This window comes from Dromaius novaehollandiae, chromosome 1 (genome assembly GCF_036370855.1).
Source record: "Dromaius novaehollandiae isolate bDroNov1 chromosome 1, bDroNov1.hap1, whole genome shotgun sequence".
NCBI lineage: Eukaryota > Metazoa > Chordata > Aves > Casuariiformes > Dromaiidae > Dromaius > Dromaius novaehollandiae.
The window spans coordinates 28623902-28640727 of NC_088098.1; the positions used below are offsets into that span (position 1 = coordinate 28623902).

The window sequence follows — 16826 nt, forward strand, 5'->3', positions numbered from 1 at the left end:
CCTGTCCCCAGGGGAAACAGTGATTATTTTCATGCTAACTAAAACTGGGAAGGGGTCTTACTTTTTATCTGTGTGCAACCAGTTTTCTGCTAATGCTATAATCTACTGTCTATCTATGAATAAGGATTGTTTTATGCATATATGTTATTTTAACACTTAGGTAGTTTACATGACTTAATTACATAAACAGGCTTGTCTTGTCTTTTAGGTTTTATAAAACCTTCCTAATTTAATCTAAAAAGTATTAAAACCAAGGCCAAGAATTTTAAAGTACAAAATGAGTACAAAATCATAGTTTGATTTAAGGACATTCATCTATTACATTGCCAATTTACATGTTGATCTATGAAGATTTTTTAAAGTGTAGCATTATAGGATATGTAGTGCTTTTTTTTTTATCAGAAGCACAGATAGTACTGCATAATACTAGGATTTCCCTACCCTTAGCCTTTTTAGGGGAAATTCTTAAACTAAAAAGATTCAGCCATCTCTAAAGATCGTATTAGGAAAACTGTGTTTGTTTTTCTGGTATTACAAGATCCTTCCAGTCATTTTCACAGGAAAGAATAGTTATGTCCTGGATTTGCTGAGCAGAAGTTTCCCCGTAATTGTCCCACTTCTGCCAGAAGAGTGTTCAACCTTTGCTCCTAGTTTTCATTTTACAGATACCCAGACAAAAGATCAGCCCTATATGCTTGGAGGAGATTAAGGAGAGAAGAAATGCAGTAGGGGCAGGCAGACCCTGCAACCTTTACAGCAGTATCAGCAAATGGAAGATAAAGATTAAAAAAATAGTTAGTTGTCAAAACTGAAGTTTGAATTTTATTCACCTTTGACTGCTTGACTGTGCAAACTTAAATTATTTTTAATGTGAGGCTTTTTTTTTTCTTTTAGTGGTTTGGGAGTTCTTATATACATATGCATACATACATGTATATGTATATACACACACACACATATACCTGAGCTTGAATAAAAGAACAGAAATATGTTTTGGAAACAGTGGAATGCTCAGCTATGCTCCCCAAGATTAATATTTTCTTTGTACAGTGCAGTAAAGATTCCTTCAAAATCTATGAAACATTTGGAGCTAAGTAGGAGCTAAAGAGCACTTAATCTTTAGGGTGTTGCTTTGTGGCTAGACCTGTTTGATGAGAATTCATTGGCATCTCTGAAGCCAGTTTTCACTTATTTTCTTTGTATAGTGCAGTAAAGATTCCGTCCACATATATTTAAAGCATTGGAACTAAATAGGTCATAAGATAATGAACACTTAATCTTTAGATTTTTGCTTTGCATTTGGATCTGTATGATGTGAATTTATTGGCATATGTGAAATAAGTTGGTCTCGTCTGCATTCCTAAAGGACATATCTTCAATTCATAAATGTTTCCATGAATGGCATAAACTGTGACAAATACTTGATGATGTCAGCAGAGAAGGCAGGGAATGTAGTTACTTGGGAACATAGTTTAAATTACTTTTGTTGTCAGAGGACATGAATGAAGCAGGAATCATAGTGAAGGAAAACCAGTACTTTTGTTATCCACACTGTTGGTTTTGTTGATGCTATAAAAGTTGATTTTGCAGAGCTAACTATTCAGCCCTCACATTTTTAATGTGGAAGGTATGATATAAGTTCGTCCTAGGTTTGCCTGCTACTTAACTAATAATTACTTTGAAACTACCTTTTTTTCAGAGGAAGGAAACAAAGGTTATGGACCTGTTTTTGAGGAACAGCCCATTGATACCATCTACCCAGAAGAATCTTCAGATGCACAAGTTTCAATGAACTGCAGGGCTCGAGCAATTCCTTTTCCTACTTACAGGTAAGAGCTCTTTGTATTTTACATAATGAATGTTTCAGGTTTTGGTATGGAATGATTGGCTGTCTTAACAGGTGGATATAGTCTTTAATGCTGGAAAAAATTGGGAGATTTGCTATTTTTCAGTAAGAATGAACCTTCACTTGTTTTGGCAAAATGTCTAGACTACAAGTGTTGAAAATATTCCATTTCTGTTGCACTGAATGTTTTTAGCATTTAAAAGAAATATTGTCCAGATGCAAAATAAAAAAGAGATCTTTAAAAAATAATAAAGAAGCTATCTTTCTAGCTTAGGTTAGGGCTGACTGAGGTTCAAGTCCCTGCTCTTCTTGATTCAGTGCAGCTTTTTTATCCCACTTTACTCTGAAAGAAGGACTAGGTATTGAACCTGGATATCCTACTTCCTATGTTGCTTCTGCAGCCACTCACTCTATTATAGAGAGACACTCATGAAAGTGCCACTGAAGACCTAAAAAACTTTCTTCTGGGAAAATATTTCATCTAGTTTTGGTATACATTTACATGTATGACCTCTTCCATGATACTTTTGCTTTTTCTAAAAGAGCAATTCTGCTTCTTTGTGAGATCCTGTGGCATCCTTATGAGTTTACCTGCTCATATTATCATTATTATCTCACAGGATTGAAGTGATACCTCTAAAATCCAGTAAAAGCTAAATACTATTTATTACATCTTGAAAAGCCTGTCATTTATTTATTTGGTTTTATTTGCATTTATTGTATTTTTTGTTAAGATCACTTCTATTATCATATCTTTCTATGACAAATTGCAATTTTAGCTTCCAAAATCATTATTCTGGAAATTTTGGTACAACTTTTCAAAAAGGAAGCGACACACAGGGTATGCTTTCTCATTTTCAAAAGCTATTATATGTTTTTAGTTTGTTTACACTGCCAGACATTTTTACTCTTCAAATATAGTGTTGTATCTTTCCTGTTTTGCTCAGGAAATTTAAAATTGCTTTCAAACAAGATTATGGGCTCCTCCTTGTGGCCACACTAAGAGATATAAATTGCTATAGCTTGTACATTCTGGTTCACACACACTTGTGTTGTTCTGTTGAAGTCAGTAGACGTAAATAAGGGATGTACTTCATCTACTAAGTTCCTCCCACAGTCTGTGAAGTGAAAGTTACAGCAACTCAGTAAGCTAACTGCAGGGTTTTACAGTAATTAAGATGGGAGTTTCTAGCAATTTTTTTTTGAATGTAATAAGTGGGTCTCGCATTAGGTTTGCCACTGGCTTTTCACTGACTTCACTGGAATTCAGGCTTTACAAAACATTTGCAGCCCCTAGAGCAAGCTGGAAGCTCTTGAATATCACACGAGTCCATACTTTAAAGATGCAGAAGGAATGCTTTCTTCACCAATGTGGCCTTAGATAGCTAGCTATTTGAGGACATTTTTAATCCCAGTGCTTGATGTGCGCTGTATCTGTACCTGCGCTGTCTTTTAACTGTTTGACTCAGGACCTGGTGACAGGGGAGCTGTGGCAGAAAGGAGCTGAGCAAGGGCCACCCCAAAGCTCAGGAAATGCAGAGCGGTTAGCCTGTGCCGAGTTCCTGCTGTTGTGACTCTGCTACTAACAGACCCTGATCTGTAGTCAGTGTTGTGACTGTGGCAAAGACACGCTGTTTCACAGCAAGATGAATCAGCTTGTCCTGAGCTCTGTGCAGCTATATTTACGTTTTCAGCACGTGAGCTATCTCATTTACAGCCAGCTCAAGTACCCTGTCCTACTTGGCCAGCAATCAAGTTTTAACCTAGGACACATCTCTGAGAAGGCTGGAGCAGACTGAGATAACTGTCATGGGTAAAGGACCTATGAAGTTGGTCAAGTCGGTGGCTTTTGTTGGAGAAAAACTTAAATGAAAACATATATAGAAATATATTAATAATCTCACATATTGTTAATCACAACATATAAGCCCATTAGAAAGTTCATTTTCAAATCATATTTCTTACCAGATTTGTTTTTTGGGGCAAATCTTACATCTGTCTTGTCTTTTTTAATAGGTGGAAACTCAACAACTGGGATATTGATTTAACAAAGGAACGCTACAGTATGGTGGGAGGCAGACTGGTAATCAATAATCCAGAGAAATCGAAGGATGCTGGAAAATATGTCTGTATAGTATCGAATATCTTTGGAACTGTCAGAAGCAGTGAAGCCACTCTGAGTTTTGGATGTAAGCAGATGTTTATGACAAAATGTATAGAAACATTCCAGTTAGCTTGAGATGCCCAGTGTTTTACACTGCAGCGTTTTGTGCTTACATGTCATATAGCTGTATTACTCTGTAAGAACAATCTTAAATGCCTTAATCTGCAGAGATATTCTTTATTATTCAGCTCGCATTAAAGCCTTTTCAGTAATTTATTATCAAATTATTAATGAAAAAGACTCACAAAGCCAGATCTTGAAATAATCATGTCCAGACTTTTTTTTAAGTTGTGGTAGAACCGTAGGGGAAATAGGCACAGAAGAAAGACACAAGTGGGGACATATGATGGCCAGGTGCTGGTCTAGTGAAGCTGCAGCTGGGCTGCCTGCTGGAGGCATGACACTGTGTAGTAAAGCATGCCCCCGACTCCTACTTTGCAGTAAGGCCCCTGCCAGGGGACATTGCTGTCAACTTCATAAAGTCGTGATCTAGTCTTGTGAATAGCTATGTATGCACAGATGTACACCATCAACAAATACATGCAGTGCAAAGAACTGATATGCTACATGAAGTTTAATGTAAAATTTTCTGAATGAAGACAGAGGATTTGGGATTTTTATTTTATTTTGCTTTCAAATGTTTTTTTCTTTGGAAGTATTTTTTCATCAGAAGACAAAAAAGAAGTTCACTCCTGGTTGGTGACCATTCACAAAGCTCTGTGTGCCATTTAATCCCTACGTTAGAGCCCCTCTTGTCTTTCAGTAGTCTCCCTGAGCTCAACAGTTTCACTCCTTACTGTATAAGACTAGAAGTGAAATGAAATCTTCCTTTTTCTGCTAGTAGTTGTAATACTGTGAGATTACATATCTCAAGTAGACTCAAGAGGCTGTAAAGAGCTGATAGATCATGTAACAATTGATATAGGCTTAGTCTATGTTTTACACAGTGTATTTTCACTGTGTAAATTCCAGGCTGTTACTTCCCTCTGATGGAGATGACATCAGAATTCAGTTTACAGGATAAATATTCCTATAATCAGTGGTAGAGGTACCTCAGTGTTCTATGCAGCGGGCATCAGTGATGTCAGTCTTGAACACTTGGTGGGATAAGAGCTACAGTGACACCTGTAGCTACTTAAAACTAAACAAATAAATATGATAGATAAAAAGAGTAGAATCACAAAAGTCCTAGGCATCAGATGAATTTTATAGTTAGTGTACTGGACAAGTATAGTGAACAGAATCTCAATAGGTAATATTTAAATTTGTAAATGCTAATAGGGCAAAGAGCTGAGGAAAGGGATTGAAAAAATACCTGGAAACTGATAAATGGCTGTACTTTTTGTTTACCCTGTTGTTACCCTGTGTGTCTTCTCTTCTCCTTCTATCATAATTTGTAAAAACTATCTCCTTTCACAATGACTATGATAGTTTCAAAAGAATTGAATATAGAGTTAAAAATAATGCGGAAAATGTCTGATCTTTAGTTGAACTTTTGAATGTGGATAAGCTGATTGAAAAATGACAACAACCTTTCAGAAGAATTCAAAAAAATGTTGACCAGCTGCAGTTTGAGAGACACCTTTTCTTTCTATCCTAAGATTAAATTTGCAAAAACTGTGGAACAAAAACCACACTCACCTGTAAACTTTATGATTTCAGATGGATGGTGATTAATCCATTTGAAGACACTGTATTTAGTAGAACTGGATTGCCTTCCAGGAAGAAAAGAAGCAATTCTTTCTAGATCCAGTGTTATAAAACCATTAAAATCTTTTTTAGCTGTTATACACATATCCTTTAAGGAAGGAATTTTATTCTTCAAGAATATTTAGTGGCTTTTTGGTGTGTGCTGAGCAAAATCAGAAGCTGATGTACTGTTCTTTTTGCTGGAAAACAGTTTCAAAATAATAAAATGTAGCAATTTCATAGCAGAGAGGCTATAAGAACCACAATGAAAAGACATTTCCCTACTCTCTAGTTATTGACTGTATGCTTATAAGAGTGCAGTGATTACGCTAATTTTTTCACTCTAGCTAAAAATGAATGTCTTTCAGTTAAGAGTGCACAGATCCATGTTTGTTATAATTATTGAATAATAACCAAGTAATGATTACGCAAAGAAGACATCAAGACCCAATCAGGGTACAGAGCATTTCATAAGTGGGAAGAAAGTGTACAATTATATCTTCGTAATCGTACGACATTGCTGCACCTGGCATAGACCATTCTATTTCAGTAGTAACATAACGTTTTACATACATAAATTGCTTATCCTATCCTATGTCTTCAAATTTGTAGTGATGGTGCTTAACGTTAAAAGCTTACTCAAACAACACTATAAATAAAATGTCTAGACGTAAAATATAAATTGGAAATAACTAAAAGAATTTAAAAACAGTGATAGCTTTTCTTTTCCTCAAACCTATCACTGCCCATATGCAAGGCAGTATCAAATGAACAATAAATTTATTGCTAATGATTATCATTTTGAACGTTTTCTGGTTTCTGTAACAGATATTAAACATCAAGACATTCCAGTGAAAGCAGAGATGAAAAATAGTGGCAACTTTACAAGATGATGGAAAGGTCTGCAACAGAGGGAATAGACATTTGGGGAAGAGATCAGAAAATGTTCTGAAGACAGAAAGTAGTTCTTTAGTAAGGTCCATGCTGACAAATGGAATGGGAATATATTCAAACTTTTATAGGTTTTATATGAATTGAGGTATTGCAGACTGTCAAGAACTTCCTTGAATTTGAATACCAAATTAGTGTGGTAATCCTTACTAATTCAGTCTGATAGACTCACTTTCTTCTATAATAAATAAAATTTCGTCAAATTAATTGTGAGCTAGTTGTGGACAACTGTATACATCCATTGCGTTAAAACACAGAGTAAAATTATATTGAATACTAATATCGGAAGTCCTTAGAATGGTCCACTATGATGCCTATCATGTACTGTCTAATCAAAAGATCCAGCCAGTCACTGTAAAGATCTATATTATCTTCTGGTCTGTCTGAGCAGAAGAAATATTAGCTTTTCAGAAGATGGGAGAGATGTCTTTCAGTGGACGCTGACATAACTCTCCTAGAGTTATTTCCATACATTTAACAAAGAGTAATGACATTTCCTTCCTAGATTCATATAGTCTTTGAGGCCTTACAGCTGTGATTAGCCTTGGAGGAGTCTTTTACCTGTTCTGTATTTAGCAAGTATATGTTATTGCATGTTAGGTTTACAGATTTATCTCAGCCCACTTGTTATGAGGTTAAGAAATTAATTATTTTTGTATAATGCAGAGTGTCTACTGGATCTAACTGTACATTGCAATTTACAGTGGTGAATAGTTCTTGTTTTTTATTTAATTTCTTTTTGTATGTAGCTTTGTGCTATTTTTTCTCTATTGTTTCTGGCTGACTACTCTTGAACTTAAGTTTTAATTAGATCCCAGAGCCAGACAATTTTAACAGCCTTGGGAATTTAGTAGAAGGCAAAGGTAGCTGTGGGCCACCTAAAAATATAAAAATATTACATTTGTAGATTGTACACTTTGCTCTTACTGTGTTATTATTTATACTGAAATAGCATTTAGAACAAGATTCCAGTCAGGGGCTCTTCATTCTCACTGTACTTGGTGACATGCAGATGCTTCACAAGGGGCATTCTCTGCCTCAAGATGTTTATGGTTTAATTTCAGACTAGACACACAAAATGAGAATGGTAAGAAAAAGCAAAGTGTAGTTATTGCCCAGCTGAAGGTTATTCCTTAAAGTAATAAAATAAGTTGTGACACGCAACCGTTGTCTTATCATTTCAGATACCATTACTGTTCTTCCAAGGTCTGTGGGATCATACACAGCTCCATGAAGAACATGTTTCTTTATTCTTTTACAACAGCTCCCTTAACTTGCTGCATGGAAGTTGCTTTAAAGAGGGTCAGCTAAGGTTTTTCATCAGATCTGAGCCACTTCTGTCCCAAAGCCTTGGCACAAGAGATGTGTCTGTACTCACTGTTTACCACTCCTTGGCTGCTGAAGCTCTCAGGGAAGGTAGCCAGGTCATTTCAGAGAAGCCACTTTAAGCTACAGTAAAGAACTGAACTGGCATTTTGGAAAACCTGGTTGAAACATAGCTTTAGACCCTTTCTCTTCCTGAGATTCCTTCTTCAAATGTAGCTTACTGGCCTACTCTCAGCAATACAATCTTCACTACTTTTTTCTTTGCTGGCATTTACAATTATGGGGAGTAAAATATTGCAAGAAACCCACTGAACTTCATAATGCCCAGATTAAAACAACCAAAATGGACATTATGGGTCTACAGGTATCTGGCCAACATTGTGGCATGTCTATATTCTTCTCTACGGGGCTGAAATAATAAAAACAATTTTAAGGTAGTGAAAAAATGCAGCTTTCCTTCTCCTTTTTTTCTAAACTAGACCTGGATCCCTTTCCACCTGAGGAACGCTATGAGGTTAAAGTGCGAGAAGGTGTTGGAGCAGTGCTTCTGTGTGAGCCTCCTTACCATTACCCAGGTAATTTGTCCAAAGTGCTTCATTTTCCACTGCTCAAGAGTAGAAGTAAAAGGAATATTTATTTTTAAAAGTGTCATTTAAGCTAAATGGAACAAAATATTAGTGGCATTTGCAACAGATAAGAGTATGCCTACAATAAAAAAGGCATAAATATACCTAACTTGATTAGTGCAGTTACTTCTCTTATTTGACAAGTAACCACCAAACAGGAGATTGCTGGATCACTTTTCATTTACTAGACCAAGGACAACTCTTGAACATAGCCAGAGGTATTTTTTGCCTTGGATATATTTAATCCTGGGAAGATTAAGTAACCCATTCTGTAGACAAACTGAACTGTTTAAATGTGTCTATTCTTTAAAAAAATATTTCTCCAAACCTATGGCTGTGTTTCTGTCAGGGGCATGTGGAATATAGGCCTCTTTTGTGACTCAGATGGAATTTATATAAAAATGTAACTTTTATGCAGCTTGAGAATCACTATTTAGGTTAGGCTTCTTTTGAATATATGCTTGCAGTTGAACTTATGCAAAGGATATTTTTGAATTTGCAAACGGTTTTGGATCTTACAAATAACATGACTAAAACTAATCTGGATAATGGAGAGGATGGGAAGCACACCCTTCAGCAGACCGGAGTATGTGTCACTGTGTCATCCCAGACTTTCTACTGGCCCTGGGCAAGGCCCAGCTTCGTTTCATGCACCACAGTAGGAATGGTCATGAGCTCCCATTAAATTCATGGAACATCAGCAGGGACCCCCAGAGGATCAGAGATGAGATGAAATCTCTGAATCTTTCATGAATCTCTGGAAATGTCTTTCCTGAAGCATTAGCTCCTGAAGAACTCTGTAGGGATTGTGCCCTTAACTTCAAGCATCTCCAGTTCCATCATGAGGGGTGAATTTGGCTGTTAGCATCTCTCTTATTTGTAAAATGAGATAACATTTTGGTTTTCATATTTTGTGTCTCAGTATCACAAGTAATCTTGTGAGAGGTACTTTCAGTTACAATATTTCAAAGTCACATCTGAATCACAAGACTGACACAGACTTCCCAGCTTCTCAGTTGTGTCAGTGCAAGACCCAGCTGCACATCTCCTGTCCACCCCCCACTCTAGTTCTTGTGGAAAGGCCAGAACCAAAGGGAGCCATGCTCACTATACCCACATTGCCAGGGATCTGGACTACTGGAAGTAGTACCCCAATGTTCAGTGTAGACAGCTACTGTCTGGCTCCTGATATATATATGTTCTATCATCTCATGTAAGTGTCTTTCCTGAATAAAAGATTTATGAGCTAGAAATCAAAGGGAAGTAATTTATATGTGGAGAGTCTACCATGGTTTAAGTAGCTGGTAGTATTACCATTGTTTTCTAATATTAACTAGAAAATATTTTCCTCCAGATGATCTCAGTTATCGCTGGCTTCTAAATGAATTCCCAGTATTCATTGCTTTGGACAAACGACGATTTGTGTCACAGACGAATGGCAATCTCTACATTGCAAATGTAGAAGCATCAGATAAGGGCAATTATTCGTGTTTTGTGTCAAGCCCTTCAATAACAAAGAGTGTGTTCAGTAAATTTATTCCACTTATTCCACAATCAGACCGTAAGTATTTATTGGAAATACTGTAATGTTCTAACTGTTTGTATTTTGATTTTCCTCATTCATTACAATATTTTTACCTATGTAAGAAGAATTATATGGCAAGTCATAAACCAGCGTTGCAGAATGGCTACTGCACAGATGGTTTTTAGTGTTCCACATACAAAGGTCCAAATCATTCCTATGTACAGCGAAAACTCTGTAAAGGAAATTTCCATTGATTCATTCACAAAATTTCTTTTGTATCATTCAGAACATTGAGAGTTTTCCCCATCTCCTTCATGAAATAAACCCCTATACCCATCCCAAAATATTTTGTATCTTTTCTGATGTTGGAATTGGTTCGAAAGGGTATAAGTGGAAAGCAGAAACTTTATGAGAAAGCTGATACAGCTTCAGGAATTAAAATATTTCCAGGAAATCCCACATGAAAAATGGAAAATACTTTTTCCCCTATTGAAATCTCCTATCCAATGGTGGCCTAAGGTCTCTGCATCTCATGGGCCATCCCCTGAGCCACCTATTCAGTTCTGTGTTATTAGATTATTCTCTGCCATTCTTCATCAAAGCTCTGTCTTTTCCAAATGGTAACCAGGTTCCCTCTTGCTTTGCCACTTTAGACTGTAAGTCACTAGGGTCTTGTGAACTGGAGATCACCAGAATTTCAGTCACCCTTTTATCTGATAGATTTCCCTAATGACAGTGAAGAACTGTGATTGAATTTGGGTAATTACAGATCAGAGATCTTTGTCCTGCTTTTCCTTGGCCAATGCCTACCCAGGTTCTTCATCTAGTGGTACCAAGAAGAGTCCTACAGAGATCACCAGTAGGTAGATTTGATTGCATACTGTTGCCACATGGATTTCTGGCACTTCCCTGTACCCTCATTAAGCAGTGTTTTTGCTGGCTCCAGTTCCTTCTTACCATCAGTAAGAAATTATTGACAGTATTCTATCCACTAAAAGAATCTGGAAAATAGACTGGAAAATAGACTTTTGATTGCCCATATGGACAGGTCATCATCACACTTAAAATGGAAATAAATGAATTTATGTTAAAGAATTGTGCTGTAGAAAAAGTTAAGCATTTCTCTCCAAAGAATGAGTAAAACAGTTCTGCCTTATTATTAGAAGTTTAATGCTAAATCAGACTTCATGTATCTGGCCAGGTAATTATGCATTGTAAAGAACAATTGTGTCTGCAATTTTAAGAAAGGTTTTCCAGAACTGTGGAAGTTATAATTGCTGTATTCATTTCTGCTAGGCCATTTCTGAGAATCTCTTTTTTAATGTTAGGTGCAAAAGTATATCCTGCTGATATCAAGGTGAAGTTCAAGGACACATATGCACTCCTGGGGCAAAATGTGACACTGGAGTGTTTTGCTCTTGGGAAGTAAGTGTGTTTTAAAATAATTGTAGAGCACTGTATGCTTTCATATTTCAGGGAAGGAAAATATACATTTCATTAGCAAATATTTTTGTGTAGTCTCCAATTTAACAACCAGTTGTTTAATATACTGATTTGTACTTCATTGTACCTTTTCAAGTCCGGTTCCTGAGCTGAGATGGAGTAAATACCTTGAACCCATGCCAGCCACGGCTGAGATAAGTATGTCTGGTGCAGTTCTTAAGATTTTCAATATTCAGTATGAAGATGAAGGACTTTATGAATGTGAAGCTGAAAACTATAAAGGAAAAGATAAACATCAGGCAAGAGTCTACGTACAAGGTAAGTAGGGCAATTTTATTCTTCACTAGTTACATTGCTTTTTCTTATGTTGGAAGTATCTGTGTTTTCACACTTGATATCAGTGCTGCTTCACTGCATCATCTCGACACACTGTTATTTGAGTTAATAAACAAAATCAAAACCCATCCATTGCCTGCCAGGCGTAACATTCGTGTATTAATTGAGCAGCTGCTTGGCTTAGATGGTTATGATAACTGAATATACGCCTTGACAGCAATGTGTGTTAGCATTCATATGATTGTGCATAGTGGAAATTATTTAATTAATAAGAGTATTTGGGCTGAAAGAACTGCCAGGAAGAAAAAGAAATCATTAGAAATCATTCTTGTTTCCTCATTTTGTTCGTTTTTTTTGTCTGTCTTCTCTCTGCCTCTTCTCAGCTACAGTAAAGTCTTTATTCTGACGGCCTTTGTCCCTTCCCTTCATGCATTTGGGTGAATGAGAGACCAAAAAGTTGCACCTTATTTCTCATAGTGGAATGATCCCAAGTAACATGACTCCTTGACTGGGACTTATGCCACCCAGCTGTGGCTTCCTACATAATATCTGAATTACCTTCAGAACATTTTTCTCTCTTTCCACTGACAGTACAAAACATGTTCTGAGTTAATATCCTCAGTTAAGTGTTTGAACTTCAGTAGGATAAATTCAAAACCTGTATGGGAAGGTTGTCACTGCTTGTTGTATGTAAAGCTAATAAATAGATTAATTTGCTTAGTAAAAGCAATAAGGCTGGAACATTTTCAATGTTAATTTCTTAAATATCTTCTCTGGATGAAGAGAATATATTCTTGGAAACACTTTCAGTACATTCCTGGTTTTGCACAATTTTATGTCATTTATCATTTTTATGGTGATACTGTATAATTTACACCTAGTATAAACTAGTCAGTGTAAGTGGTAATACCTTGCACCTTTGGAAATTCATGAATCATTAGCTCAGTTCCCTATTAGCTTTGCATTAAATATGACTGGTAGTTATTCTGGGGACAATGTGGTAACACACAAACATCTTAACTTCATTCTTGCTTATATTGGTATATTGGTACATTGTTGAGCTACCATCATTAGTCTTTGTGTCCTCTTAATTATCATGGCAAAAGCAGTGGAATTAATAGATCATAATGTTAATTAAGTACATCTCTGATATATTTACAAGACATCATGTGTTTTTATTCTTTAGCATCTCCAGAGTGGGTGGAACATATAAATGATACAGAGAAGGATATAGGCAGTGACCTCTACTGGCCTTGTGTAGCTACAGGGAAGCCTATTCCAACAATTAGATGGTTGAAAAATGGTGCCTCGGTAAGTATATTGCTATAGATAGTGCAGTATTGGTTGGTTACTAGCCAATGGAAATGATTTTTTGAAGCATGCATTATTAAAAGATTAAAAAAATTATGAATCATAACGATACAAATTTCCACTGATTCCAGTTGCATTGGAAATTTAAATCTATTTTTTAAACATTTATCTCAAACTCCTCTTTGATTTTGAAATATGTTTCTTTACACTATTTAATATTCAGCTCTGAATTCTGAACTTGCCATTTGACCATGTTTAGGATATGGATACCTCTTTTTCTCCAGTCCTTTTTAAGTAAATGCTATTTTATTCTCTCTAGATAAAATAGTGTCATCAGCTTCCCTCTAAAAATAATTCTTTTTACCACATTGAACATGAACATGTCTTTAAAATGTAAGACAAAATGGAGTCAGTGGAGACATGAGAAGAAAGACTCATTTTAAAATGATTGGTGGTGTTCCTATATCATATTACTTTTCACATTTTTTGGTAACAGAATATTGCAAAATTCAGTTCTTTTAGGTAATGTGAAGTTTAAAGGAATGCCATTTGATAACTGAGGTTTATTGCTCTGGATTTTTTAAATCAAGTTGATTTTCAATCCAGGCATTTCAACAATGTATTTAATATCCATTGCTTATACTATACTGCTTGCACTGTTTCCAGCTGTTAAAGAACAAACAAAATAGAAGAAAATGTAACACTACATCTGTTGAGCCCTGGTGACACTGATCTTGACATGCAGACAGAAAGAAGACAATGAGGCAGAGCTGTTTTGGCTGTGTATCTTGAGAAAGATGTGAGAGGTTGGAGGGAGAACAGAGATATCACCATCTGCCACGTGGGTTAAACCAGAAAAAACAATGCTATTTTCTACCTTCTGTAGTTATTACAAACAAGTAATTTAACAAGCAAATTACTTGACTGTCCCCACTGAACTTGGCTTTCATGGACAAAATCTCCATACTGAATTGCAGAAAGCAGTATAGTTCTCCAGTAATACAGCAGAAGATTATGCTGTGCATTGAAACTATGAGACGATTTCCAAATGGAAATTAACAAAAATATTTGAATTGTCTTGAGAATATAACTTGTTCATGAATCAATTAGAATTATTAAATTGGCATTTCATGTAGCACAAAAAAAAATTCCTTGAAAATATTGTTTAAATGTTTTTTTAAATAAAATGGTAGAGGAAATATTTTTCTTTTAATCCATTCTTTCTTCAGATAAATAGTATTCTTTTAATCTTCCACTACTCTAGGCACTCTAACTGACTCATATACAGGATTAAAGGATTTCAGCTTAATTTTCACAAGAAAAGAGAATTTAGTAGTGTCGTTTTTGAAAAACAGCTGACATCTATTTGTGATTTACAAAATATCCCATCACATTTTGCTCATTTCTAAACATCTTTTTAGAAATAGATCCAGTACTTACTTGGATTTACCAGATGCTTTTTCTTTATATAAACAAGTGGTCCATACTACTTCCCTGTGGAATCTTGAAAATTTTCTGTTCACCTTGTGAGGACTTGGATTGACCTGTTACTATTGTTGTAAAATGATGTACATAAAATATAACATACCAAGCCCTGGACATGGCAAAAAAAAGCTTATGTGAATAAAACAAATTTCACTTCTTGTTTATAAGTTCTGAACCAATAATGTGTGAATTTGTATGGTAAAAATGGACTGAAGAATAAATGTTTGTAGGTCACTCAGCTATGATTTTTCCAGAAACATAAAGAGCAACACTGAATCTTTCTTTCTTTGAGAAAAGAAGGTGAATATACTGCCACAAAGACTGAAATATAACAAGGCAAAAATAAAATCTCATCAGTGTCTTAATGTTATGTGAGAAACTCTTTTCTGAACACTGTCACTAAAAAGAAAGTGAAGAACTGTCAATGGGTATGAATTCTATAGCATATGTGGTCTAAATGAAAATCTTACTATTTTATTCATTTTATGTTTCAGTTCCGGAAAGGCGAACTAAGAATACAAAGTCTGACCTTTGAAGATGCTGGCATGTATCAATGTATAGCAGAAAACACACATGGAATTATTTATGCAAATGCTGAACTGAAGATTGTGGGTCAGTGAGATTATTTGCTTTTATATAATTTGGGGTTTGATTAAGATAGTAGTCATATTTGCAAGCATTGCTTGATAATATATTATTGGAATAATAAAGTTAACTGAATCTAGGTGAGATGGTGCTCTCTAGTTGGGTTGTGACAATGAGCTGAAGAATCAGATTATTTATTTATGGAGAACGTTTACTGGATTTTTTTCTGATGCTTGCCTGCTGCTGTTAGCACACAGAGAATTGCTAGTGTAGAAAAGATTTAAAGTGCTTAGAGCTGCTGACAGCCCAGTCAAGTTTGCGAAACTGGTTGAGAAATGTTCTCTCTTTTGCTCACCTACACTCCTCTGTTTGGGCAAATTCTGCTTTTCTGGAAGCCATGCTGTCACTCAGTATATTCTTTTTTTCACCAGACCCTTAAAGCTCTTCATCTTCACTGTCCCCTCTCCCTTTGCCTTCTATAACCCTTCGAGACCAGCTGCAATGTGGATCTGCAATACAGCTGTCCCATTTGGTGGCTACATATAGTTAATAATCCAGTATTTTTTCCAAACTATCATCCTGTGTTAGAAACTTAGATTTTTCAGATTCAGAGTGCTCAGATTTAAAACAGTTTCTGACCTTTCTGCTGATGTCATTATAGCAGATACATTGACTATATGACCATGGACATGGCTTTCATAGGGAATTTACCTGCAGTAGTTACCCTAGGTTCTAACTCACGCCGGCCTTCAGACTTTCCGAACAGCAAAACTATTCTTGATTTCACCAACCCATCACACAACATCATCCTTCCTCCATTGCCATTTGCTCACTACCAGCCAGGATTACCCAGAATTTATCACTGTTTGCATGCACATTTTTAAACTTCGGTGTCAGTAAGATGTGGATGTCTATCAGAGTTTTTCTCTGCACTGCTGCAATTAACTGATAGCTGTATTTCCCCAAGCTGTGCACATATTTGCTGGCATCGTCAACAATGATGGAACACAGAAAAGCAAAATAATTGAAGGCATTTTCTCTTGTGTTCAGTTAAAAGTAAAGAGAAAGTTAATAAGCCAAGGTCTGACCTCAGGCACACGTGTGTGGTGCTTACCACCGTCATTTGTCGTTGCTCTTGTACAGAGTGCAGGATTTGAGAGAGGAGTTGGCTAAACAGAAAACTACAAAGAGGAAGAAGGGAACAATCTTAAAGTTGCTAGACAGAGTTTAGAACCACTGAAAATTAAAACCAACTATTATTTGAAAGTATGACTGAGTGAGCAAGCTGAATTTTTACAGAAATTGAGCTCTAGGAATCTAAATGTTATTAGGTCTGATCAAAAGGCCTGTGAGAGGGAAGAGCTTTCTATTGATTTCACTGGGCTTGTTAGGTTAAACTTAGATGGAGATTCAGAAATCAACAGAAAGAAACCTGGTGTAAAATGGCATAGAACTATGTAGTGATTTTTCCTTTTTCTTTCAGAGCGCCATCTGCTGCTCCCTGCACTTCTGTATCATCAATATTTTTCTCAATAGTCT

The 16826-nt window shown here is 36.0% G+C and overlaps 1 protein-coding gene across 1 annotated transcript in view; it reads left to right on the forward strand.

Annotated features, from left to right (window-relative positions):
* CNTN1 (contactin 1) overlaps positions 1 to 16826 on the forward strand; it is a 254908-nt gene that overhangs the window by 173183 nt on the left and 64899 nt on the right. The window contains exons 4-11 of the mRNA XM_026117710.2: positions 1700 to 1829; positions 3863 to 4035; positions 8456 to 8551; positions 9957 to 10163; positions 11456 to 11552; positions 11707 to 11888; positions 13093 to 13217; positions 15197 to 15314. Coding sequence (XP_025973495.1) covers positions 1700 to 1829; positions 3863 to 4035; positions 8456 to 8551; positions 9957 to 10163; positions 11456 to 11552; positions 11707 to 11888; positions 13093 to 13217; positions 15197 to 15314 — 1128 coding nt within the window. The remainder of the gene's footprint in view (positions 1 to 1699; positions 1830 to 3862; positions 4036 to 8455; positions 8552 to 9956; positions 10164 to 11455; positions 11553 to 11706; positions 11889 to 13092; positions 13218 to 15196; positions 15315 to 16826) is intronic.